The 24,837-nt window shown below is 39.3% G+C and overlaps 1 protein-coding gene across 2 annotated transcripts in view; it reads right to left on the bottom strand.

Moving 5' to 3' along the window:
* The window catches only part of Rcan2 (regulator of calcineurin 2), a 248,279-nt gene that overhangs the window by 198,590 nt on the left and 24,852 nt on the right, over positions 1 to 24,837 (bottom strand). For both annotated transcript variants that reach the window (XM_026394439.2, XM_026394440.2), the window contains exon 2: positions 5,056 to 5,282. In XM_026394439.2, the coding sequence (XP_026250224.1) occupies positions 5,056 to 5,280 (225 nt within the window). In that variant the 5' untranslated portion in view covers positions 5,281 to 5,282. The remainder of the gene's footprint in view (positions 1 to 5,055; positions 5,283 to 24,837) is intronic.

The raw sequence follows: 24,837 nt of genomic DNA, 5'->3' as shown, positions 1-24,837 counted from the left end.
CTCAAAATGAACTATGAAAAAAAAAAAGTCTCAGTTTTCAAAGATATCCAGATTCTGGAACTGCTTATAGGGGAGATTTAGCTTTGAAAAATTTTTAGGGTGTCCTAATAATGTCTACAATATTAGACTAGACCATTATTTCCTTGGCTAAGATCCTGAAGATGGAATTTATTGACATTTAGTGGCCATGTTGAATGAGAATTTTATACCTTTGAATATTGGAATCACTCTGCCCACTCTCAATGAATTGAGATGATCCATTTGCAAGAAGCACAAGACTGAGAGAATATAGAGCGGGGTTTCCAACCTCATACCCATTGTGGTAGAATGTACTCTTTAACAGTGGTTGGCAGAAATGCCACTTTATTTAAAAAAAAAATGGGGTGTGTGTGTGTGTGTAGAGGAGAAACAGAAAGGCAATAAATATAGCTGTATGCTAAATGACCTTTTGAATGCCCTTTTGATTTGGCGTCATCTTGAACACTTAGTGTATATTATCTGTGGACTTATTTTTAATTGATATATCTTGATAGATTATAAATTCAATGAGCTGTATGTATCTGGTTCACCATTGTATCCCCAGAGACAATTATCATACCTGTTTGCAATAAATATTTGTATTCTGAAAGGTAGTAGTAAGCTTAATGTGTAAGAGCCTGGTTGCCATTAATGTGGCAGCCTAGATCTGAACCCTGTCTCAGTCATTGCCAGCTGTGAGACTGTGGCAAACTATCTGTGCAAATCAGTGTCCTCATCTGAAAACTGAGGACAATGACACTCATTGTATCAACCTAGATGGACTCAGTTATACTCTAAAGTAGCAACGTTTTTTTTTTTGTTGTTGTTGTTTGTTTGTTTGCTTATTTGTTGGTTCTTGCTGAATTACATGTTCGTCATAGATTGGCTAGGACTCTGTCCTGTGTTGTCCTTGTCCTCAGTCTGAGACCCAAACTGCCTTAACAGGCACTAGCTGGCACAATGTCAATTTCCCTAGCAGAGTGAAAAGCACATTCTTCAGGGCCCAGCATTAGAAATGGAATGTTTGACATAGACACAATGCAAGTTACTTCTGCTTGCATACTGGGCGGACTAGCCAGTGAGGTCCAGGGCTAACCACTCTGCCATGAGCTCAGTAGGTAACAAGGCAGAAAGGCACTGTCCTCATAGGGCTATTGTGAAGGTACAAGTGTTTATAAAGCACTTGAAAAGCACCTGGCACCTCAACACATGTGTTTGCTACCTCCACAGGTGTTTGCTGCCACTTTTATTCTTATCTAAACTAAATGCATTCATCCATTTGAAGGACATTATGAAGTCACCTTTCAGACTTCTCCTTATTCAGTTGAATTTGGATAAATGTTTCATAGCAGTTGTTTCTCCGTTCTCCTTTATAGACCAGTGGACACCAGTGTCCTATGCTTCAGACCATTTTCTAGTCCAGCACAGATCCTGGGCAGTTTGGAGGACATTTCCTCCAGCCTCATCTGTCTTGAGACTTCTGCAGCCCAGGGGGCCCAAAAAGGCAAAGCCAGGGAGGGGGGCATGCTGAAGGGAAATGAACCTTAGTAGCTTTTATGAGTTGGATGCTGTGAAGATCCCAGTTCTAAATGTGTTTCATGCAAAAATATTTATACTTCAAGCTGTAGCATGCAAACAGCAATCTGCATTTATTGGTTTCAGATGCCAATTTCCTCCAGCTCCAGTTCTCCTTTGTGTTATATAAACAAATCTCAACCATCTGGACCACAACAAGCCACACTGAAGTATGCGCTCATTCATTGCAAAAGCATCAAATCAAAATACAATCTCACAGAATTCTGCTTAACAGAAAATTGGAATGTATTTTGTGGACCTCAAAAAGCTGTTTAAAAAAAAATGAATGTTCGGTGTCAGGACTTAGAATTTGAAAAGGATAGCAGAAATAAAAACATTAAAAATATTGATCACATTGATAAGCAGAAACAAACATAACCATAATGTCATATCCTATGGTGTTACCTATTTTATGAGTGGTCTAATTGAGCGCTCTCCAAATTACCTCACAAAGGAGAAGGCCCCAGGAAAGGTTTCTCAGACATGTGAGAAAATAGAAAAGAGATTGCCCTCAGATTCACTCATGAGAGCCAGAAAGCAAAAGCTTAAATTCTTACCCTCTTAAGAAATGTAAAACAAATATTTCAGAACAATTGCAAGAAGTAGGCTAAACTCATTAATGTCAAGACACAATGATTCAAAAGGAGGTTATGCCAAAAAATAAAGGACTTGCTCAAGCAAGTTACACATGTGACCACCTACGCACCTGCACATCCGAGAAGAATGCTAAGCATCAGCCCCCTGATAAAATCCCAGGCTGCTGAACTCGTCTCCCCAAAGCCAGACATAAAGACAGTTACCATGGCCAGCCTTGCCCACAGGCAAATACCAGAAGAGCTGGAGACATTTCGTGCTTCTTTTCCCTCTGCCTAAAAATATCTCCCCACCAATTTAGCACAGTGCTTAAAAATGTCTATCCTTTGGGAAAGATACCCATCATGACTTCATGGCTCCTATTCATAAATCTGAACCTTGTGGAAAGGATATTGAGAAAACGAGGTATAAAATAAAGGAATTTATTAAGACAGTGAAAACTGATGGGTTTGTGTTAGCTTTCTATTATTATGTAATGAATACCTGGGAGAGAAGAGTCTTATTTCGGCTCTGTCTACAATCAATTGGCTTGTCACTTTGAGCTTGTGATGAGGCGGCACATAAGAGCAGAAGCACATGGTGGAAGTAAACTATTCACTTCATGGGCAGAAAATGCAAGAGGAAGAGCCTGGGGTCCTACTGTTCCCTTTAATGGCACCTCAGCCTCCATGACTTGCAAGAGCTCCCACTAGACTCCACATCTTAAAAGTTACACAGCCTCCCAATAGTGCCACTCTGGGGAACAAGCCTTTAACAAAGGCCTTTGGAGGACTTTCCAGATCAAATTCTAGCTACAATACTGGGAAGACTCTGAGGCTCTGAGTTGCGAAGAGAAGCACATGGCAGGGAAAAGGAGGTGCCACCAAGCTGCCTGAACACTTTTCCTCGAGTTCTAATGATTGTGCCTCCTGGCTGCTCTTAACCCATCTGGTGTCTAATTATCTCGCACATACCCTTAAACCATGTATGTGTAATTACATCAAAGCTGAATCTACCAGATTACTTGGCATCCTAGAAATGCTCTACACAAGGAGGCTGTGTGGTCACACAAGTTAGAAGACTATCTGTCAGATTTCCTAAGTTTCAGTGTGTAGACATTGGCCAATTAAAAATTCCACCTCCTTGACCACAAAAGTGGAATCCCAGTCATTTGAAACTTGCTCAACTAAACTAGATCTTGTTTACTTTGACTCAATATTTTGTTTTAAAACCAATGCTTCTTCTTGAGATGCTATGCTCCAACTTTGTACACAAATTAATTGGAAATACTTAGCAATCTATTATCCAATCACAGGTCGGAAGATCAAGTCTGCCCAGATGTAGGCAGACTCCCATGAACTGTCCCCACTTTCCATCCTTTAATGGCCCCAATTTGGGTCAGTTGATTGGCCATTATGAATAGTACTTCTAAAATGACCAGTGCCTTCATACACCTTATTATTCCAATCTATTAGAAGTATTTCTCAGGAGAGAATCAAACCCCCATTAAATCTTTAAAGCAGATTCTTCTAGTTGTGATATTTAGATAAATAGAAGGTATAATGAGAAAATATGGACCCTTCATTCATAGTTAAATAATGATAATTTAAATATTATTTAAATTAATATAATTTAAATATTAATAATAATATCAATTGCCTTTAGTAGATCATTGCAATTTACTATAATTTTCAGATTTCCATGGGATGAACTACTGTCTTACTTTAAATATTATTGGTTATCACAGTCCTGAAAATTCCAATCACACAAAATTTGCTGTATTTCAACTAACTTTCAGTCCATCATTTAATTCCAAAATAATATTTTTTTAAAGAGAGAGAGAGAGAGAGAGAGAGAGAGAGAATTTTAATATTTATTTTTTAGTGGACACAACATCTTTGTTTGTATGTGGTGCTGAGGATCCAACCAGGGCCGTACACATGCCAGGCAAGCGCGCTATTGCTTGAGCCACGTCCCCAGCCCCCAAAATAATATTGATATAAAATATTCAAATGGCTTGAAATAATTCCTAACCCTCTAGAATGGTTTTTCTCTGTTGTTCTTAGGATTGTTTGAATCATCAATAAAACCCAAAAATCAGACTTTCAGAGAATTGTGCTCAGTCAATGAAGTTCAAACTTCAATAGTTGGCAGGAAAAGCTAACTTTTGTAAAACAGCAATCATCAATCCTACTTTTATATCTCACACAGAGCCATGCTCTTCAATTTAGGGGAAAAGGTCTAATAGTAACTGTTTATAAGTAGGTTTATATATCTACATGAAAGGTTGGATCCATTCAAATATTAAAAAGTCAGAGAAATCTGAAATAAACTTTAGAAAAATCTCCAAATGGAATGTCTACAATGATTTCCAAAAGCATTTACTCCAAATCAAGTTTGTGTCTTAATATGGGAAACTAGAAAGTGTTTATACCTGGACAACCTCATTCCCTAATCATTTCAGTTCAAGGCATTACTGCTGTCGGTCAGTTCTTACAACACACATGTAGCAATACATCTCAGTATCAGTGAATAAAGAAGAAGTTAGGTGGTCAATGAACTGTTCTTTTCCAATAACTGCTGAGGAATAGGAATCACAATGTAAGAAACCACTTTGAGAGCATTCATCAAACTTAGGAGGCAGAGGGGCAAAGAAGAGCATGTACTTGAAGAGGGCTCGTTTTGATCTAGCATTAGTCTCATCGACAACCTTGTCAGGTGTTCCTTCAAAGCTAGCTCATAATCGGCTTTTGTCATCCTGTAACATATGCCAAAAACAGAGCCAACTAAGCATTTTCAAAAACATCAAAACATCAGCCCCAATGAACAAGGCGATATGTTGTGTAAATGCCACAGCTCTCCGTATTTCAGGAACAGGTAATTTCTTACCTTGCTCTCTTCTCCTTCAAACACAGACTGGTGAACATTACATGCAAACAACGAGTTGGGGAGATCGTTGAAGTCAGTGATCGCTTGAAAGGCTTCCTCTGCGAAACACCGAGTGACGGCCCAGTCCCTGTCTATGCAGCAGAGTAAGAGAAGCCCTCCATCTTCTGGGATGTACCCCTGTTGCCCCAGGCTCCTCATTCCGATGAAGTATGATTCTCCCCTCATTCCTGAGGACACAAAGACAGATGTTTATTAAAGTTGAGCAAATTCCTTAAAACTCAGTTTTCAGGTTCTGGACAGTTTGGGGCAGGATAGGGAAGTGTGATTAGAAGAGGCAGGTGCTCTCAGAAGGGAAAAGATACATGTTCACATCATTCCTTTCCTCTTTGACTCAGAATTTCCCATGCAGCTCTTTTTCTGAGCAATCTCCCAGTCAGTTCTATGGTCAAAACCAAAACCAAGATAAAAGTTATATTGTGTACATGTATGAGTATGTAAAAACAAATCCCATCAGTATGCACAACTATAATGCACTAAAACAAAAACTTTTAAATCCCAACTCCCCCAAAAAGTTGGAGACCATCATCACTATTGATACTAATGATGCCTGTCATGTGCTGAGTTCCAGGTATTATTCTAAATGATTTACATGCATTAAACCTATTTAATCTCCACAATTACCTATGAGGTTAGCACCAATATTATCCCCATTTTATACATGGGAAAACAGAGGAACAAAGCAAGTAACCCTTAAAAGGTTAATTACAAAATGGCAAAGCTAGGATCCAAATCCAGGAGATATGGCACCAGAACTCTCTCTCCTGTGCCATGGGAATGAAGCTTATCAAAATTAGCATAAATTTAAAGAAATATGATCTAACTCATAATCACCTGAGTCTTGATTCCATTGACTCTAATAGTTAACTGTTGGTCCACAATGAGAATACATGTACACACATGCAATACTTGTTATTTCCTCTTCTGCATGGGATAATTACTGCAAGTCATTGTAAGCCTTGTCCAGATCCTGAAAAATGATTAATACCCTGGCTAAGTCATGCTTTGTAGATCCCTCTTCCTCCTATCCCTATGAAGCCTAGCTGTCTGTGTTCGATCTATCATTTCCTAAACCTTCCATAATTGACCCAACTGTAGAGGTTTTGCTTTTGTAATACTGGGTACATAATTCAGGAGACTTGGTTTGTCTCCCCACATATTTCAAGGATCGCATGAACTTTTTTTCTTTCATGTTTATTTTCATGCCTAAAATACTCTTCTGCCCAAAGTTCAATAGAGACCAGACAGTGAAAACACTCACCAAGGGTTACACAGGCAGGACTAACTGACAATTATGAGGTGGTCACTGAATCATCTCCATCGAGCTCGATTTTCTTCATGCCCAGCATCACAGGGTAAAGGCAGAAAGGTAGGCACGATTAACATCACTCTGCCTTCAGGATGCTCATTCAGACAAATTCTGGGACCCCTGCCAACACACGGGGTTCTGCTTATACCGCTTTCAAATTCTGAATCATGATGATGAGATTTTTTTTCTCTTAATTTTTCTTAGAAAAGTCACTATGTGAGTTTGATAAGCAGTTTCTCATGGCAATAATGAGTTACATATAAAATCTCTGGTTGAGATAGAAGCAAAAAAAGTTAATAATTTGGAGTAATAATTCTAAAATTGAATCACAGTTTGTTTGGTTTGGTTTTGGTTTTAGTAGTGGGGATTGAACCCAGTGGCACTTAGCCATGGAGCCACATTCTCAGCCCACTTGTTTAATTTTTAATTTTTATTTTAAGACAGGTCTTACTAAGTTGCTCAGGGACTTGCTAAGTTGATGAGGCTGGCTTTGAGCTTGTGTCTCAGACTCCCAAGTCATTGGGATTATAGGAGTATGTTATAATCATGGTAAATCAAGTCACTGTAAGTGTAGTAAATAAAAAAATTGTTCTATATAAAATATGATAAAACTATTCTTATATTCTGAAGTTTTTAAAGCTCCAACTAGTGCAACATTTTCTGTATATAATAATAAAATAAACATTTTCATTAAAAATATGATGTATGGTTCATTCTATAAATCACTTAATTATATGAATATTTTCAATTGGAAGGAAAATGATCTAATAAAATTAAAATAAATGGAATTCAACTTCTAGACATCTTCAAAACACATAGACATTCATTTTTATTCATCCATATAGTTCTTCATATTTTAGTGTAAATAAATAACAGTCATTATTGAGTATTATTAGAATACCAGCTACCTTACTAGTAAAAATAATTACTAAGAACACCAAAACAACGTTGTTTCTATCAATAGATTATAGGAAAATATTTTGATAATGAAGTCATAATCATCCAGTAGCATGAACCATAGATATTGTCAGTTTTGGTTTTATGTTTAAGCTTGTCCATTTTACTTTATAAAAGTTTGAGTGAATAAAGACTGGTCCTCAAATTTTATTACATATGTTCTGTGAATGTTTCAATTATTCTTTCACCAAAAAGAAACTAAAATCCAATGCTGAACAAATTAAATAGGCCAAATATTAAGCCTCACTTAGGACTCATTTTAATCTACTCAAATAGCTTTAACCTCTGTTCTAAGCTGTAACAATACGATTATCTTCATGAGACTTTATTTTAAGCTCATTACTTTCAGGAAAGATTTGAAGAGTGAATGCATTTTTGGCAAACAACCCACTCTACTTACATGGAGAAATACTTTAGAAGTCAGAGCTTCAATGAACTAACCCTAATTTCTCTTTTCAGTTCCCATCACTGGCTTATTTCATAATCTGGAGGAGTCACATGATCATTCAATGACTCAGTTTATCCTCATAACACAAGAACAAAATCACCTCCCTGCCTCTCTCTGCAAAGTAAGGGGAGGCACAGGAATCAAGCAGGAACCAAAGTGACCAGAATCAGCATTAACCATTAAACAGAAGAGAATGTAATATGAAGTGCTATAAAACACTTCATTAGGATAATCTCAGAACAAGGCAATTATGCTTTTGGATCATCATTAAACTTTAGGAAACCCAAATAAACAGAAAAAAAGGAAAAATTTGATGATGAGAAAAACTTTCTAATAAGGACATGGAAAGCCCCAAGTACCAATTAACTGGTTCATCTTTTAAAATTAATTTCAAAAGTCTTAACTCTAATAAGAAACGTTTGAGGCAACCATTGTTTGCCTAACAAAAAAATGTGCATGTGTTGTATTTTATTTCTAAGTCTGAGGTTGGCCCTCCAAAAGGAAGAGCTGCCTTAAACTGGAGGTTTGCCCACCCACCCATGGGCATGTTCCCCCTGCCACCCTGCACTACTCAGCCTTCTCCAATGAAACCCCCTCTCTTAGAGTGAGTGCTTTCTTTGACCCACATCTCAACTTCAACTGGTATTTCCTGAGAGCGGAGATTGGCTGTCTTCCTCCTTACATCTTCAGATACATATAGATAGTCCTCAAAATGATGTTAGGATGAATGAATGAATGACATGAAAAGGAGTCATTTTCAGGAAGTAACAGACCAGCAATTGGATTATAATGACCAACTTAAAATATGTTATTTATTTCAAATGTCTACATAAATCATGAAAATAATAAAAAGGTTTGATTTATTAAATATAACTTTACAAATGAAAAAAGCAAGAATCACTCAAAAGATTCATCTAGCTAAAATTTAAGAAGATCTATGGAGCATGACAAAAATAATGTCCATGCTCTTTGATTATACGAGTTTACTACAGAAAGAACTGAAAAATTCAGAAAGATATAAAGAAGAAAAGAAAAATAAACCATAACCTTACTATCCAGAGAAACCTCCTCCTAAGAAACCTCCTCCTAATAGTTAATTGTTAGATATATTTAGTTCCAGTGCATTTATTTATTTATTTATTTTGGTACCGGGAATTGAACTCAGGGACACTCAACCACTGATCCACATCCCCAGCCTCATATATATATATATATATATATATATATATATATATATATATAAGAGACAGGGTCTCACTGAGTTGCTTAGTGCCTCAGCCACTGCTGATGCTAGCTTTGAACTCGTGATCCTCCTGCCTCAGCCTCCTGAGCCACTGGGATTACAGGCATGTGCCACCATGCCTGACCTCCAGTGCACTTTTTACATGTATAGTTTTTTTGTTTGTTTGGTACTGGGGATTGAACCCAGGGGTATCTAACTACTGGGCCAAATCTCCAACCTATGTTTTTAAATTTTGAGACAGCATCTAACTAAGTTGTTTAGGGTCTTGCTAAGTTGGTGAGGCTGGCTTTAAATTTGCAATATTCCTGCCTCAGCCTCCTGAGCTTTTTAAATAAAATTAGTAAACCTGCTGTTTAGTATCCCACTTCTTTCTGACAACATTGATATAATTCAGAGCAGTTCCCTGTATAATTATATATTCTTTGAAAACATTGATTTTAATAGTCACATTGCCTCCCAGTGTATAGATCTGTCATAAATTCTTTATCTATTCGTCTGTTGTTTGATATTTGGAAAGCATACATTTCTTCCACCACATGGGTCTGGAAAAGAAAAGCCACTATCTGCTATTAAAATATAAAGCCTCCTGTGGGAGAACTCAAAACTCCCTCAGACGCAGGGTTACATCTTGATGAAGTACTAACAGAGCCCCAGGGAAATTCCTTAGGGCCAGTCCTTCCCTATAAGTAGGGGGCTTTTGGGGCTGTAGTCTTCTTGTCAGTAAAATGTAAAATTACTAAGGCCTTATTCACCTTATGAGTCTAAGTGAAGGTCTTTTGAAGCCCCCCAAATAATTACCCAAATAATATGTACATGAAAGCTACTTATTATTATCTTTAGGAGCATCAAGGGCAAGCTAACAGCAGAAGAAAGTTGGCCCTCATTTACTACTCTTTTTTTTTTTAAAGAGAGAGTGAGAGAGGAGAGAGAGAGAGAGAGAGAGAGAGAGAGAGAGAGAGAGAGAGAGAGAATTTTTAATATTTATTTTTTAGTTCTCGGCGGACACAACATCTTTGTTGGTATGTGGTGCTGAGGATCGAACCCGGGCCGCACACATGCCAGGCGAGCGCGCTACCGCTTGAGCCACATCCCCAGCCCCATCATTTACTACTCTTAAGTGTGTCAGTGAGCTGGGTGTGGTGGCACAAGATTGCAAGTTGGAGGCCATTCTTGGCAACCTAGCAAGGACCTGTCTTAAAATAAAGGGCTAGGGGTGTAACTCAGCAGTAGAGCACTTGCCCAGCATGCACAAGGTCCTGGACTTAATCCCTAGTGCCAGAAAAAAAAAAAATCTCAAAGGATTTAAAACTCCAGTGCACATCCATGAGGGTTAAACCTATGTCACTACAATGAGAATCAAGTACCAGTATGGCTTCAATATTTGAAATGTATCCAGTGGAGACCCCATAAGGAGGGAGAGATCTCTATAAGGCAATAATAATAATAATAATAATAAAATAAAATAAAGCTTGTATCCCATAAAACCAATAATGACAAGATGAAGATTTTTTTACAAAAAAATTACAAAGTTAGTAGCAACAATAATATAAATGATTGTATTAGATTCACATTAATGAAGGATGAAGCCTGTAGACAGGAGGATTTGCAATCATTTCATTGCTATCCTAATAGCAATGAAAATAATTTTTATCCAAGCTTTTTAAGTATCCCAAAAGCATTTATTAAACATTAAAGACCTAAAATGAAGAGTGTGTGCTTCCTATTCTAGAGTCTAGCCATTTGAAACTTAAAGCTACCTGTGTTAATGAAACTGTGGTGGCCACTGAGTACATCTTTGCCATCTGAATAAGTGGATGAATCCCAAATAAACTTGGCAGATAGGAGGAGTACTGAATTTCTTTACAAGGAATTAATCTTTCCAACACTCCTCAATTTCATTCCTGACCTACATTTATATGGTACAATCAAGTCCAAGAGGAAAAGCAAGACCTCTGGTTCAGTTAAATTTCATTATTATTGCAAACTTACTAATAAGCATGAGACTCTGATTTCCAAATTGCAGTATTGTAAAAATTTTTACTTTTCTAGCAATGGGATCTATCTCATCAGAATGGGGGATCCATGCATGGTCCCATAGGAATTCAGCCCTAAACAAGATATAAAAGGAGGAATCAATCACAAAGAAGTTTATGGGAACAGCTGAGGAGCCATGGAAAGACAAATGAAATTGTAAACACCTTTATACTAGCTGAACTATCAAATAAAATCAGACAATAGTGTGGTCTGTGGCCTGTTTAAAAAACAAAACAAAACAAAAAAACGAAACAAAACACTGCCATCTGGGAAAGTGTGGGTGCCTATAATTTACCTGAGTCCCCTAACACAGAGAGAACATCATGGCCCGTTCTGGATGCCACACACAACAGAGACACTGGAATCCTTTCAAAGGAAACTATTCAGTCTGATAGCAGGGCCAAAAGTCACAATGTCTGAGAGATAATGGCCTGGGAGGAAAAGGCATAAGGAAGCAAAGAGAAATAAGTCTGGAATGAAATCATGGCTGCTCCCAATCCTAAAGGAGGAAAGAATTTGGGGGTTTGGCCCTTGGAACAGAGATGTTAAACCCGAGAGAAAGAGTTTGATTCAACAGAAGGATCCACAGATCTGTTAACAAGCTAGGTTGAAACAGAATACCCAGCCTCAGGTCTTAATGAACAATTTGTACTGGTGGTATCCAGCCAGCAAGCTGCCCATAGCAGGTGCCACCCATCTAGCAGGATGTCAAAAGGGGATTCCAAGGAACAGGGAAGTGTTGGCTGACAGTGTCTTAAAGGTCCCCTCTCACCTTAACACTTTTATCTTTCCACAACTGAAAAACAAAACACAGGAAGAGGGATATCTTTATACTATGAGATGCTCCAGAGAGGAGAACTTACAACCTTTAACAATAGCTTTCTCCAGTGTGCAAACCTTTAATTTGAATGCTCATAACTGCCTACATGTTTGTTTCCTCTTCCAGGTTACTTGTACTTGAAAGCAAGAATTTTTTTTTAATAGGAAAATGCTTCAAAAAGAGGAATTTATCAACACATACAAAAAAGCAACTTAAGTTGGAATTTATTTTTTCTTAGACAAAAAAAGTCTTTTAAAATTAAGAACAGGAATATAAAACTGTTTTGCAGTAAGAGTGACCTAAGGGGAAATTAGGCCTCAATTCTTTGCTATGGCCAACGAAAATGGTAACTAAGAAAATCAGTGGAAATGGTTAATGAACAGTTCATATTGGCTCTAAGTCCAGTTTTAATTCAAAAACAAGTAAATGGATTATGGAGATTTTGTTAGTATGGAAGAACTTACAGATGACAAAGCTTGAATATTAATGATAAAAACTTGGAATGTAATGTTGTTTTAATGAGTAGTAGGTAAGAAATGCCCATAGCTATTTTAAGTGGAAAATAAGATTAAATGAATCCATTTCAAAATTTTAAAGAATAGAAACCTAAACAAAGTTTTGCAATGTTTACAATTCCTTCAGCTCTAGAATTAAAATTTTAAAATCTCTCTTGGCATGTGGGACAAAATCAGCTCATCGGAAGAAAATTTTTACATAAGTAGTAATCATTTTTTAATTAAATCATACCTCTCTCAGCATTCAGTTTTGAGGTCCTTTTGACTGCCCTTCTGATATTTAAATATCTAGATACTCTTAGGGAGAAGACAGGACTCTTGCTCATTTTTGTTCATCTTACAGACTGAAGTGTAATATTAGAATCGACGAGCCATGCCTGCCATCCTGAGATACAAAGGAGAGATATGATATTCTTAGGCTGTGCTCCATAGAAACCCATTACAGCTCTTTCTGAAATATAATGGAACCTATTTAATTCAGCTGCAGAATTTTCACACCTGCAGAGCTGTGTGAACCTCATGCTATTCTTGATACCATTTGGGATCAGTCTTAAAAGAATCAGGAACATGCCGTTTTCAACTCATACTTTTCAAAGGAAATTATCCCTATTCCTCATTCACGGCTCCCTTCAGGACACCTTCTGAATTAGCTCTCCCTCCTCAAGCTCCCACTGGACCATAATTTAATTAATTCAATTCCCCGAGGAAGCAGCACTCTATGAATCTTTATGAAGTATGTAAACAAAGCAAGTTGCTTCTGCCTTCTCCTCATGCACTGGATTCTGCAATAATGGTGGGATGGACAAACCTGTCCCAAATAATGTCTTTATACCTGTTGGGGTTTAATGCTGGTGAGGATCTTCATATCAGTGTGTTCTTCCAATGGACATGATAAAAAAGGAAAGATGACCTCAAACTTACCCAGGACCAGATGGGACAAGCAGAGAGGGCATTTGTTTTCCATTCCCAAAAATCCATCAAGAAATCGTGTTTCAAACAGGTTTGCTGCAAGAGCAGAGAGTCAGATGGAGGAAGCACCATCTTCAATGGGGAATTTGAGGGTGAAGATGTTGTACTTAAAGACAGACAAATCTGTTTCTACCAAGAATGTCCAGCAATGAATCCCAGGTTATTAAGCAAAACATGCAGCACTGAAGCACTCACCCCAAACAGAAGAGGGATGGCCATTGTGTTGGTCAAGGTCCCAGCAGGAAACAGATGGTATGCTTAAATTGGAGAGTCTGAGAAGAGTTTAATAAAGGAACTGTTCACAAGGTGTGGGCAGGCTACAGAGGACCCACAACAGAGAGTGCAAACCCTGGACTGTCACCACCTCTTGACTTGAAAATGTGAGAAGAGAGAGAGAGACTTCCAGACTGGAGTTTCTAAAGTGGCAGAGGCCAGGTGGAGAGGACCCCTGAGAAGTCTTCCAATGAGGGTCAGTTAATTCTCAGCTGCACCACAAAGAGAGTATCAGAGGAACCAATATCCTCACCTTCCTCTCTTGCTCTGATCTCCTTCTGGAACTTTCCATTGATCAAATCCAACTTGAAGCCATAGGACAAGGGAGACAGCAATGGGGAGCATGTGGGTCAGTCACCAGGGCACTGGGTGGAGAAATGGGAAGAGAGTCTCACTGGGACCCAACGAAGATGTCAAACAGTCTTTATAAATGGGTAGTAGTCTAGAAATTTCACAGGTTAATATCAATACAACTTTAAATTTAAAAAAAAAAAAATTGAAAGCACTCGTTTTTTAACAGTTCCAACCAGGGCTTGTATAATATAGAAGATCCACCATCTCCAGCCACAGTTTTCTTGAGAACAATAGAGTGGAGGCAGGGCTGAGGGGTTCTGTGTGCCATAGAGAAGTCAGTCCTGAGCCACTGTGGAATATGTGTTCGGGAGCTCCAGAACTATCCTTTCCTTACTGCTTAGAAGAAGCAGAAGGAAAGGCCAAAGCCTCTGGGCAAGCCAAATAATTATATGCAAAATAACTTTTCACAGGAGGAAGACACTTCAAAGGTGAGCAAGAAGCAGGTAGAGGTTGCTATGGCAGCCAAAGTAAGATGCATCCTGTCATCTTTCACATTGTGCTTTCTGTGGGGGCATGGAGTGCTGGGGAGAAATGGAGTAAAAAGAAAAGAGCAAAGAGTGAGAGATGCTGAAATGGACCCAAGAAGGTCTGAGTTATTCAGGCCTTACCATAGAATAAAGAAACAGCCGACCAGCAGGCTGCCTGGGGGTAGAGAGCTGGCCAGATCTCATTAGGAGGCAGGTTACACTCCCGCTGATGAGAAGAACAGATACAAAGGGCTTGAAGGTGAGGAGGAAAGGAAGGAGACAGAGAACTCTCTCTGAACACTAGGCTGATTTCCCCTTCAAACACAGCTAAATGTCCACGTCACTTTCACATTAAAATTCTCCCCTAACTCTCAAGGATTCATCAAATTAATGAAAACAGCTCTTTAGCCCAGCCAACCAGGACACCCACAAGATGACATTCTTGCCATCTAGATCTATCTGCTGCCTCATCCATGCTGAGAAAAGAGTCACAAACAGGGTTCAGCCACAAGTTCCAGCTGTCAATAATAACATCAGTAGTGGCCAACAATGGATGAGGGTTTGCTTTCTTATCAGAGCTTCATCTGCATCAGACTGACAGCGGTGCAGCCTTGACCTCCTCTCTCCAGCTTCCCTCAAGTCCAAGACTTTCTCCTGAGCCACCCCACTCACCCATGTGCCACTCTGGGGTCACAGGCTTCACAGCCTGCAGTAGATGAGAGCACCTCTCATTGGTCACTCTGTCCTATGCTTATCTCACTTTGTTTTGCCCCTCTCTGCACCTGTCTTATTCTTATCCTTTCACCTAATGTTGAGGACAGGAGCTGGGCCTGACCCATGTATAGAATCCCTCTAGTTACAAAACAGGATTCTTTTCTTTCTTGAGTTTGGTGGAATTGAAGGAGTTCCAAATTGGACTCTCAACTCTCAAACTTATAAGCTGCATGGCCTCAGGCAAGTCAAGTGACTTCACCTCTGCGTTCAAATTCCTCACCTGGGGAAGTATGGGTAGAAAGATGCACACCTCATAGGGCTGCTTTGAGGAGTTAATAGCTAATACATACAAGGCACTAAGAACAATGACTGGGACACACTACACTTGCTCAGTACGTGATAGGATCGACCATCTTACTTCTCAACAGAGAAACTCTGGACCTCTCACAAGACACAGGTAGAAGGAATAGAATGTAGTGTAGCAGGTGACTTTGGAGTTGGTCTGTCCGGTCTGAATCCTGGCCTTGCCACTTTCTGGATGTGTGACCTCAGTCGTGTTGCTGAATATCTCTGGGAACTGGGTGAAATGTAGAGCCACAGTGGTGCTGTTCTCATAAGGTAGTTACATGGATTAAATGTCATATATCATAGCTTTCTTCTCCCTCAACCCACCCCAAAACCTCAAAAATTTCAAGATCTATGTTTTAAGTTCTTTAAAGAAAACTATGTTCCACAGTAAGAAATATAAGAATTTTGAAGTCAGATAGACTCAGATTCAAATCCCAGCTCCCTGTCCATTGCTATTTGCCAGATGGAAGAAGATGGACTCAGAGTTGAAGCTGACCATGGGCTTCAGATCTGAAGTCTCCTTCGACCATTTAAATTTGTGGTTTTAAGCAAATTATCTTTACTCACTTAGCCTCAGTTTCTACAGCTATGAATTGAGATCACTGAGAGATACAAATGAGATAATCCTGGTAAAGAATTTAGTCCAGAGCCCACAGCAATAACCATTTGTGAACTTTTATTACAGCATTTACTATAATCACCTATGTGTTAGTCAGATTTTCATTGCTGTGACAAAATACCTGAGATAAGCAACTTAAAAAGAGATAGGTTTATTTTGGCTGATGGTTTCAGAGGTTTTGGTTCATGGTGGCATGGCCTTATCACTTTGGGCATGTGGTGAGGCCACACATCATGTCATAAAATATATGATAGAAGGGAGTCATACACTTCATGGTGGCCAGGAAGAAGAGAGAGAAGAGGCTAGAGTCCCAAGATCCCCCTCAATGGCATGCCTCCAGTAACTTTCCACTAGTCCCCACCTTCTAAATATTCCACCCCCTCCCAACAGTGACACAAGCTGGTAACCAGCCTTCAACACATGGCCTCTGGGGGACATTTGAGACCCCAGCTGTGACAATTTGCTTGCACACGTTCATCTGACAGCTGAACTTACTTTTCTGCTCTCTGGTAAATGTTTTACTTCCCATGAAAGGCATATTTGGTTAGGCCCAGGACTTGACATGATTGCAGGCCACGAAGAAAGATCACTGTTCTGAATGCTTGGGTTTTATTCCCCATTAGTGGCCTAAGATACTTAGCTTTAGGGAGCCAGGTTCCCTGCTTCGGGCTTTCAGAGTCCCTCACCCCTTTTGCCTTTCAGCACCACTTTCCACTTAAGTAAAAATACAGTCAGGGCTTAAGCAGAGACTCCAGCAGTCTTCAGAGTCAGGGGCCCACTCCACCACAGCCCCACCAACCAGCCGATCATCCTCCCCCCAGAAGGGCCACCCCAGCTCCTCTTTTCCGCCCTCCTCTCTGTACTTGTGCTATTATTTACAACATTGGGCAAAGAGAAACCATTTATTGATGTTTTTACATCTCCTCCCATATGTTGAGCATTCTTGATCCTTCCTGTATTGGTTGGCACCCACAACGGTTTCTGATTCTCGGAGTTGGCATGACAAATGGAGCATCACACCACTGGACTCTCCCCTGAGGGATCCTGTGAGCTCTCTTTCCCACAGAGATCAATCACGGATTCTTGCTCATCTTCCATTATCACCTTTTTTTTTTTGGTATTGAGGATCAAACCCAGGGATGACCTACCACTGAGATAGGATCTCACTAAGTTGCCCAGGTTGGCCTCTGACTTGCAATCCTCCTGCCTCCTGCCCTAGTTTCCTTAGTCCCTGGCTCTGCACCACTGCACCAGCTGATGACCACTTTCTCAATAGTGATTTCCTGAGTCACAGATTATCAGTGCCTCCAGGTGTCAAATCCAGAAACTTGAGCATCCTCATCCTCTCTTCCTTAATTTTCCCTGCCTGCACACTTCACTGTTGGTCTGAAATAAGGTTCTGCCCTGACTTCTTCAGATCACTTTTCCTATCCCACCACACACTCTCAAGTCTACATCCTTCAGGTTTCTACAGAAACGAATGCAGATTGAATATCAGCATTGCAAACCAGAGCACATCTGCTCCCATCTCAACGGCTCTCTACCCTTCCTTTTCAATCAAGGGCCCCAACTGAGAGACTGACACAGGCTGGGCAATTGCATAAATGACTTCCAGTTTTCCCTCTCTATTGTCAGCAATGCACAATTCAGGATGATCCATCATTAGTCCCCCACTTCTGGTGCCATGTGTTGTTTACAAGAAAAAGCTGACCCAGATTCTTAGCCTCGAAATAAACAAACCAAAACCTTTGTGAAAGTCCCTTCTGGCCTGCTGCAATCGGGACCAGTTTATCACATTTGTCACCTCCTCCAGCAACTGATGAGCAGCCAGGACTCATGGAGGATGGGGGTAGTAAGCAGTAGGTCTGGGGAACACCTGCAGAGGCTTTTGGGAGAGACTGAGCCTGTGCAGGAAACAAGAAGGAGCAGCCATGAGGGTTTAGTCACTAACCCACCTTTTGAGAATGATAACTTAAATGTCTAACTGAATTCCACCAAAGACCACACTAGAAATGAGGGGGGAAGAGGATGTCTATTCTCCTTCTATTGTCCAAGGAACAAATGGGATATTTGTGCTATGGTTTGAATGTATCCCTTCCAAAACTCAGTGGTTAAAACTTATTGGCCAATGTGATGGTATTAAAAACTGGGGCTTTTCAGGGGTGATTAAGCCATAAGGGCTCTTCTCCTCATGAATGGAATTAAGACTGCTATAAAAGGGGCTTCACACAGCTTAAGGCTTGGTTGCCTTTCCACCTCTACCCTGTGAGGACACAGCATTCCTCCGCTCTGAAGGACACAGGAAAGAGTAGCCTTCACAATTGACCCTACCTGTCCCTTGATCTTGGAATTCCCAGTCTCCAGAATGAGAGAAAATTAATGTATATACTTTATAAATTACCAGTGCCAGGTATTTTTGTTATACCAGCACAGATGGATTAAGGCAACTTGTTACTTTAATAAACTGATGGATCCGCCATGATGGATACCATGATAATCAAGATGGTGACTCTACTTTGACAGCCTATAGATTCCTGAAAAAATACAAATGGAATATAGGAGATGCTTGCCCAACATTCCACCATGATATTGGAGGAAAGAAGTAGGGCCTCTTCACCTTCCTGCTCTTCTACTTAGTCCTAGAATCATCCCATGTATTTAAATGGAAAACAGCCAAGAAATTTGAGGTTCCTGTGTCAGATTCGTGTTTACCACCGAATCCTAAAACCTAACTTAGTGTCAGTAATGGAGCAGTTTGAAAGATGAGAAATATTACTTGGGGGTCTTTTTGAGGGACTACTGCTATTTGTCTTTTTATATAGCTAACCTAACAATTCTACATTTCCAATGATACTGTCTTACACATAACAAATGCTAGAAAATGTTTATTATATAAATTAAGAAAATTTGCAGCTGATGCAGTGATACATGCCTAGAGTCCCAGCAGCTTAGGAGGCTGAGGCAGGAGGATTACAAGTTTAAAACCAGCCTCAGAAACTTAGTGAGGCTCTATGCAACTTAGCGAGAACTTGTCTCAAAATAAAATATAAAAGCAGGCTGGGATGTGGCTCAGTGGTTAAGTGCCCCTGGGTTTAATCTCTGGTAAAAAGAAAGAAAGAAAGAAAGAAAGAAAGAAAGAAAGAAAGAAAGAAAGAAAGAAAGAAAGAAAGAAAATTTGCTATCTACCCTCTCTCCATTAATTTACTTTCTCATTTTGTTACATTTCTTAAAATGGATTCCATTATTTTCATTATTCCAAATAGAACCATTTTTTTCACTTATAATGTATCGTTACCTCAAATACTAAATATCAAACACTTTAAAATGTAATAATGATATTGATCTTTAAAATTGATGACTTGGGAAGTATATAACATAAGAGAAAAAGAAAGGAAGTATTACTGAGCACATAAACATGGTCTTTCTTTGGCTTCACTCACTCCCCTCTCCACCAGAAGGCACAGGTACTCTTTAGATACTACCTGTGCAGGGCGGCTGGCTATTTCTTATGTTTTCTGGAGGGGTGGTCAGGAATGTGTCTCTGACCCATAAGGAAGGGAGGGGGTGAGGGAGCAAGAGTGGTGAGGAATGAGCTCAGATTGAAACCACAAGACCAGGATATGCAGAGCACTACAGATTGTAGAGAGGACTTGGGTTTTACTAGGAGAGGAGAAGACACTGAATGGTTCTGAACAGAGAAATCTCATGAACTGAATTATACTTTTAAATAATGGGTACTATTTGGATAACAGACCAGTGGAACAAGGATGAGAGTAGGGGTCCGATTAGGAAGCTATTTCTATAATCCAGACTGGAGATGATGGTGATTCAGGCCATGGAGGTAGAAGTAGAAATAATTAGAAGCAGTAGGAGTCCAGGTATTTTTAATGTACTGAGAGTATTTGTTGATTGTTGATGGTTTGAATATGGAGGCGGAGAGGATTGAAGGGTAATGCCAAGGTTCTGACCTGAGGAACTAGAAACTCAAAGTTGCCATTTATGGGCTGGGGTTATATCTCAGGGGTAGAGGGCTTGCCTCACATGTGTAAGGCACTGAGTTCGATCCTGAGCACCACATACAAAAAATAATAAATAAAGTAAAGATATTGTGTCCATTTTAAAAAGAATCATCAAAAAAAAAAGCTTCCATTTATTGCCATTTATGACCACGGAGAAGCCTCTGGTAGGAGCAGGCTAAAATCAGAAGTTCGGTTTAGGGGAGAAGTTGAAGACTCCTAGCATCCATCTCAGTGATGAGCCATTTTGAGTCCAGCATTCAAGGAACAGCAGGATATCACAAACAATACTAAAAGCCATGGGACCACATGAGTGAGTTTAGTGAGAAAAAAGGTCCAAGATCTGAGCACTGGAACACACCAGCATTTTAGAGGAATGATAATGATAACATCTCATGGGGGGGGGTTAATTTGATGATATAATCCATATAAAACATCTGAAGTACTACTGAGAACCTCCTTTAGCACTCAATCAACCAGTCTCAAAGACACACACACACACACACACACACACACACACACCTCAACATTTGCTCACCCCTATCTCCACTAGGGCACCTAACCCAGAACTCAGGCCCCTGGACCTGGTAGAATTCTTTTCACATTACTCACAAATGAAAATACAGACACAACATATCGGAATCTATGGGACACAATGAAAGCAGTTTTAAGAGGGAAATTCATCGTTTGGAGGTCATTCCTCAAAAAAAGGAAAAACCAACAAATAAATGAGCTCACACTTCATCTCAAAGCCCTAGAAAAGGAAGAGCAAAACAACAGCAAATGTAGCAGAAGTCAAGAAATAATTAAAATCAGAGCGGAAATCAATGAAATTGAAACAAAAGAAACTATTGAAAAAATTAACAAAACTAAAAGTTGGTTCTTCGAAAAAATAAATAAGATCGACAGACCCTTAGCCATGCTAAAGAAGAGAAGAAGAGAGAGAACTTAAATTACTAACATACGGGATGAAAAAGGCAATATCACAACAGATGCTACAGAAATACAGAAGACAATTAGAAATTATTTTGAAAATCTATATTCCAATAAAATAGAAGATAGTGAAGACATCGATAAATTTCTTAGGTCATATGATTTGCCCAGACTGAGTCAGGAGGATACACACATTTTAAACAGACTAATATCAATGGATGAAATAGAAGAAGCAATCAAAAGACTACCAACCAAGAAAACCCCAGGACCGGATGGGTATACAGCAGAGTTTTACAAAACCTTTAAAGAAGAATTAATACCAATACTTTTCAAGTTATTTCAGGAAATAGGAAAAGAGGGAGCTCTGCCAAATTCATTCTATGAGGCCAACATCACCCTGATTCCGAAACCAGACAAAGACACCTCAAAGAAAGAAAACTACAGACCAATATCTCTGATGAACCTAGATGCAAAAATCCTCAATAAAATTCTGGTGAATTCGGATACAAAGGCACATCAAAAAAATTGTGCACCATGATCAAGTAGGATTCATCCCTGGGATGCAAGGATGGTTCAATATACGGAAATCAATAAATGTTATTCACCACATCAATAGACTTAAAAATAAGAACCATATGATCATGATAGACGCAGAAAAAGCATTCGACAAAGTACAGCATCCCTTTATGTTCAAAACATTAGAAACATTAGGGATAACAGGAACTTACCTCGACATTGTAAAAGCTATCTATGCTAAGCCTCAGGCTAACATCATTCTGAATGGAGAAAAATTGAAGGCATTCCCTCTAAAATCTGGAACAAGACAGGGATGCCCTCTCTCACCACTTCTATTCAATATAGTTCTCGAAACACTGGCCAGAGCAATTAGACAGACGAAAGAAATTAAAGGAATAAAAATAGGAAAAGAAGAACTTAAATTATCACTATTTGCAGATAACATGATTCTATACCTAGAAGACCCAAAAGGGTCTACAAAAAAACTACTAGAACTAATAAATGAATTAGCAAAGTGGCAGGATATAAAATCAACACACATAAATCAAAGGCATTTCTGTATATCAGTGACAAAACTTCTGAAACGGAAATGAGGAAAAACACTCCATTCACAATATCCTCAAAAAAAATAAAATACTTGGGAATCAACCTAACAAAAGAGGTGAAAGACTTATACAATGAAAATTACAGAACCCTAAAGAGAGAAATAGAAGAAGATCTTAGAAGATGGAAAAATATACCCTGTTCATGGATAGGCAGAACTAACATCATCAAAATGACGATATTACCAAAAGTTCTCTATAGGTTTAATGCAATGCCAATCAAAATCCCAATGGCATTTCTTGTAGAAATAGATGATAAAGCAATCATGAAATTCATATGGGAAAATAAAAGACCCAGAATAGCAAAAGCAATTCTAAGCAGGAAGTGTGAATCAGGCGGTATAGCGATACCAGATTTCAAACTATATTACAGAGCAATAGTAACAAAAACAGCATGGTTGGTACTGGTACCAAAACAGGTGGGTGGACCAATGGTACAGAATAGAGGACACAGAGACTAATCCACAAAGCTACAACTATCTTATATTTGATAAAGGAGCTAAAAGCATGCAATGGAGGAAGGATAACATCTTCAACAAATGGTATTGGGAAAACTGGAAATCCATATGCAACAAAATGAAACTGAATCCCCTCCTCTCGCCATGCACAAAAGTTAACTCAAAGTGGATCAAGGAGCTAGATATCAAGTCAGAGACTCTGTGTCTGATAGAAGAAAAAGTTGGCTCCGATTTACATATTGTGGGGTCGGGCTCCAAATTGCTTAATAGGACACCCATAGCACAAGAGTTAATAACAAGAATCAACAAATGGGACTTTCTTAAATTGAAAAGTTTTTTCTCAGCAAGAGAAACAATAAGACAGGTAAATAGGAAGCCTACATCCTGGGAACAAATTTTCACTCCTCACACTTCAGATAGAGCCCTAATATCCAGAGTATACAAAGAACTCAAAAATTAGACAATAAGATAACAAATAACCCAATCAACAAATGGGCCAAGGACCTGAACAGACACTTCTCAGAGGAGGACATACAATCAATCAACAAGTACATGAAAAAATGCTCACCATCTCTAGCAGTCAGAGAAATGCAAATCAAAACCACCCTAAGATACCATCTCACTCCAGTAAGATTGGCAGCCATTAGGAAGTCAAACAACAACAAGTGCTGGCGAGGATGTGGGGAAAAGGGTACACTTGTACATTGCTGGTGGGACTGCAAACTGGTGTGGCCAATTTGGAAAACAGTATGGAGATTCCTGGGAAAGCTGGGAATGGAACCACCATTTGACCTAGCTATTGCTCTTCTCGGAGTATTCCCTGAAGACCTTAAAAGAGCGTATTACAGGGATACTGCCACATCGATGTTCATAGCAGCACAATTCACAATTGCTAGACTGTGGAACCAACCCAGATGCCCTCAATAGATGAATGGATAAAAAAAAAAAATGTGGCATTTATACACCATGGAGTATTATGCAGCACTAAAAAATAACAAAATCATGGAATTTGCAGGGAAATGGATGGCACTAGAGCAGATTATGCTTAGTGAAGCTAGCCAATCCCTAAAAAACAAATACCAAATGCCTTCTTTGATATAATGAGAGCAACTATGAACAGAGCAGGGAGGAAGAGCAGGAGGAAAATATTAACATTAAACAGAGACATGAGGTGGGAGGGAAATCGAGAGAAAAGGGAAATTGCATGGAAATGGAGGGAGACCCTCATTGTTATACAAAATTACATATAAGAGGTTGTGATGGGAATGGGATAATAAACAAGGAGGGAAATGAATTACAGTAGACGGGGTAGAGAGAGAAGATGAGAGGGAAGGGGACGGGGGATAGTAGGGGATAGGAAAGGTAGCAGAATACAACAGTTACTAATATGGCATTATGTAAAAATGTGGATGTGTAACCGACGTGATTCTGTAATCTGTATTTGGGGTAAAAATGGGAGTTCATAACCCACTTGAATCTAATGTATGAAATATGATATGTCAAGAGCTTTGTAATGTTTTGAACAACCAATAAAAAAAGAGAGTATAGGGAAAAGGAAACGTATTCTTGCTATAAAGAACACACAGAGAGCCGAGCATGGTGGCATATGTTTATAATCCCAGCAGCTTGGGAAGCTGAGGCAGGAGGATTACAAGTTTAGAGCTAGCCTCAGCAACTTATGGAGGTCCTAAGCAACTTAGCAAGACCCTGTCTCAAAATAAAAATTAAAATTTAAAGGAGTGGGGATGTGGTTCAGTGGATAAGGACCCCTAGGTTCAATCCCTAATACGAGAGAGGAGAGAGAGAGAGAGAGAGAGAGAGAGAGAGAGAGAGAGAGAGAAGAAGAAGAAGAAGGAGGAGGAGGAGGAGGAGGAGGAGGAGGAGGAGGGAAAGAAAAGCTATTATGCTTGCATTCCAACTTGAAGTTTTGAACATCCTAATGTAATGTAGCTTTTACATTTCTCAAAACAGGAATCCAGTGCTTTACATCAAGTGCATCATGTATATACTGGGCTTTGGGGTGATCCTGAGGTATGGACATAATGTATGATGTTTCTCTAGGAGATTACATCCCAAATTCCAGACAAGGTAATATAAGCTCACATTTAAAAGGCTGCAGATTGTCTCGTG

The sequence above is a fragment of the Urocitellus parryii genome, chromosome 8, assembly GCF_045843805.1.
Source record: "Urocitellus parryii isolate mUroPar1 chromosome 8, mUroPar1.hap1, whole genome shotgun sequence".
Classification (NCBI taxonomy): Eukaryota; Metazoa; Chordata; class Mammalia; order Rodentia; family Sciuridae; genus Urocitellus; species Urocitellus parryii.
Note: the sequence above shows the minus strand (reverse complement) of the source record. Positions and strands in the feature narration are given on the sequence as shown.